Source organism: Poecilia reticulata, unplaced genomic scaffold, assembly GCF_000633615.1.
Source record: "Poecilia reticulata strain Guanapo unplaced genomic scaffold, Guppy_female_1.0+MT scaffold_2337, whole genome shotgun sequence".
NCBI classification, from domain to species: Eukaryota; Metazoa; Chordata; class Actinopteri; order Cyprinodontiformes; family Poeciliidae; genus Poecilia; species Poecilia reticulata.
Window position 1 is genome coordinate 1 of NW_007617065.1, and position 1,397 is coordinate 1,397.

The window sequence follows — 1,397 nt, forward strand, 5'->3', positions numbered from 1 at the left end:
CACCTGTGTGACTTCTCATGTGCAAAGTTAAACTTCTTCTCTTAGAAAAACTTTTTCCACAGGTTTCACACAAGAAAGGCTTCTCACCTGTGTGATCTCTGATGTGAAAAACCAAGTCATGTTTCCTCCGGAATTTTTTTCCACAGGTCTCACAAGAGAAAGGCTTCTCACCTGTGTGAACGGTGATGTGACAAACCAAGTTAGCTCTCCTCAGGAATCTTTTTCCACAGGTCTCACAAGAGAAAGGCTTCTCAGCTGTGTGAATCTTGTTGTGCCTAACCAAGTCAGGTTTGCTCCGGAAACTTTTTTCACAGGTCTCACAAGAGAAAGGCTTCTCATCAGTGTGAACTGTCTTGTGCCTAACCAAGTCAGGTTTGCTCCGGAAACTTTKTTCACAGGTCTCACAAGAGAAAGGCTTCTCACCTGTGTGAATTCTCTTGTGCTTAACCAAGTCAGTTTTCCTCCGGAAACGTTTTCCACAGGTCTCACAAGAGAAAGGCTTCTCATCAGTGTGAATTGTCATGTGATCAAGTAAGTGAGATCTAGATACAAAGCTTTTTCCACAGGTTGTGCACGTGTAAGGTCTCTCACCCGAGTGTGTTTTCATGTGTCTGTTTAAAGTGCTGATGTGATGGAAAGTTTTTCCACAAGCTGCACATGTGAAGGGTTTCTCAGGCGTGTGAGTTGTCATGTGTGTTGTCAAGGAATAATTTCGAGAAAAGGTTTTGTCACAAATTTTACAAGAATATCGTTTTTTGTTTGGGTGAGCTTTCTTGTGCTTTTTTTTGTTTGAAGTCTCAGCTGTGCCTTTCTGTTTGTTCACCAAAATGTCATCAGTCTCTTGATTCAGCACAAGCTGCTCTTCATCCTGACTGATGCAGAGTTGCTTCTCTTCCTCTGTGATCCGTTGATGTTTTGGTTCCTCTTGCTCCTGTTGCATCTGCGGAAGTTCTGGTTCCTCTTGCTCCCGTTTCTTCTGCAGAGGTTCTGGTTCCTCTTGTATCTGCAGAGGTTTTGGTTCCTCTTGCTCCCGTTTCTTCTGCAGAGGTTCTGGTTCCTCTTGTATCTGCGGAGGTTCTGGTTCCTCTTGCTCCAGTTTCTTCTGCAGAGGTTCTGGTTCCTCTTGCTCCAGTTTCTTCTGCGGAAGTTCTGGTTCCTCTTGCTCCAGTTTCTTCTGCGGAAGTTCTGGTTCCTCTTGCTCCAGTTTCTTCTGGGGAAGTTCTGGTTCCTCTTGCTCCAGATTCTTCTGGGGAAGTTCTGGTTCCTCTTGCTCCAGATTCTTCTGGGGAAGTTCTGGTTCCTCTTGCTCCAGTTTCTTCTGGGGAAGTTCTGGTTCCTCTTGTTCCCGCTCCATCTGCAGAAGTTCTGGTTCCTCTTGTTCCCGCTCCATCTGCAGA

The 1,397-nt window shown here is 45.3% G+C and overlaps 1 protein-coding gene across 1 annotated transcript; it reads right to left on the minus strand.

The window, feature by feature from the left end:
• Nucleotides 1-6: 6 nt before the first annotated feature.
• On the minus strand, nt 7-1,390 carry LOC103461565 (zinc finger protein OZF-like; the record flags this gene model as incomplete). Its single annotated transcript, XM_008403837.1, has 1 exon — nt 7-1,390. A coding segment is annotated over exon 1 (1,384 nt), but the record flags the coding sequence as incomplete, so codon positions are not given.
• Nucleotides 1,391-1,397: the final 7 nt, after the last annotated feature.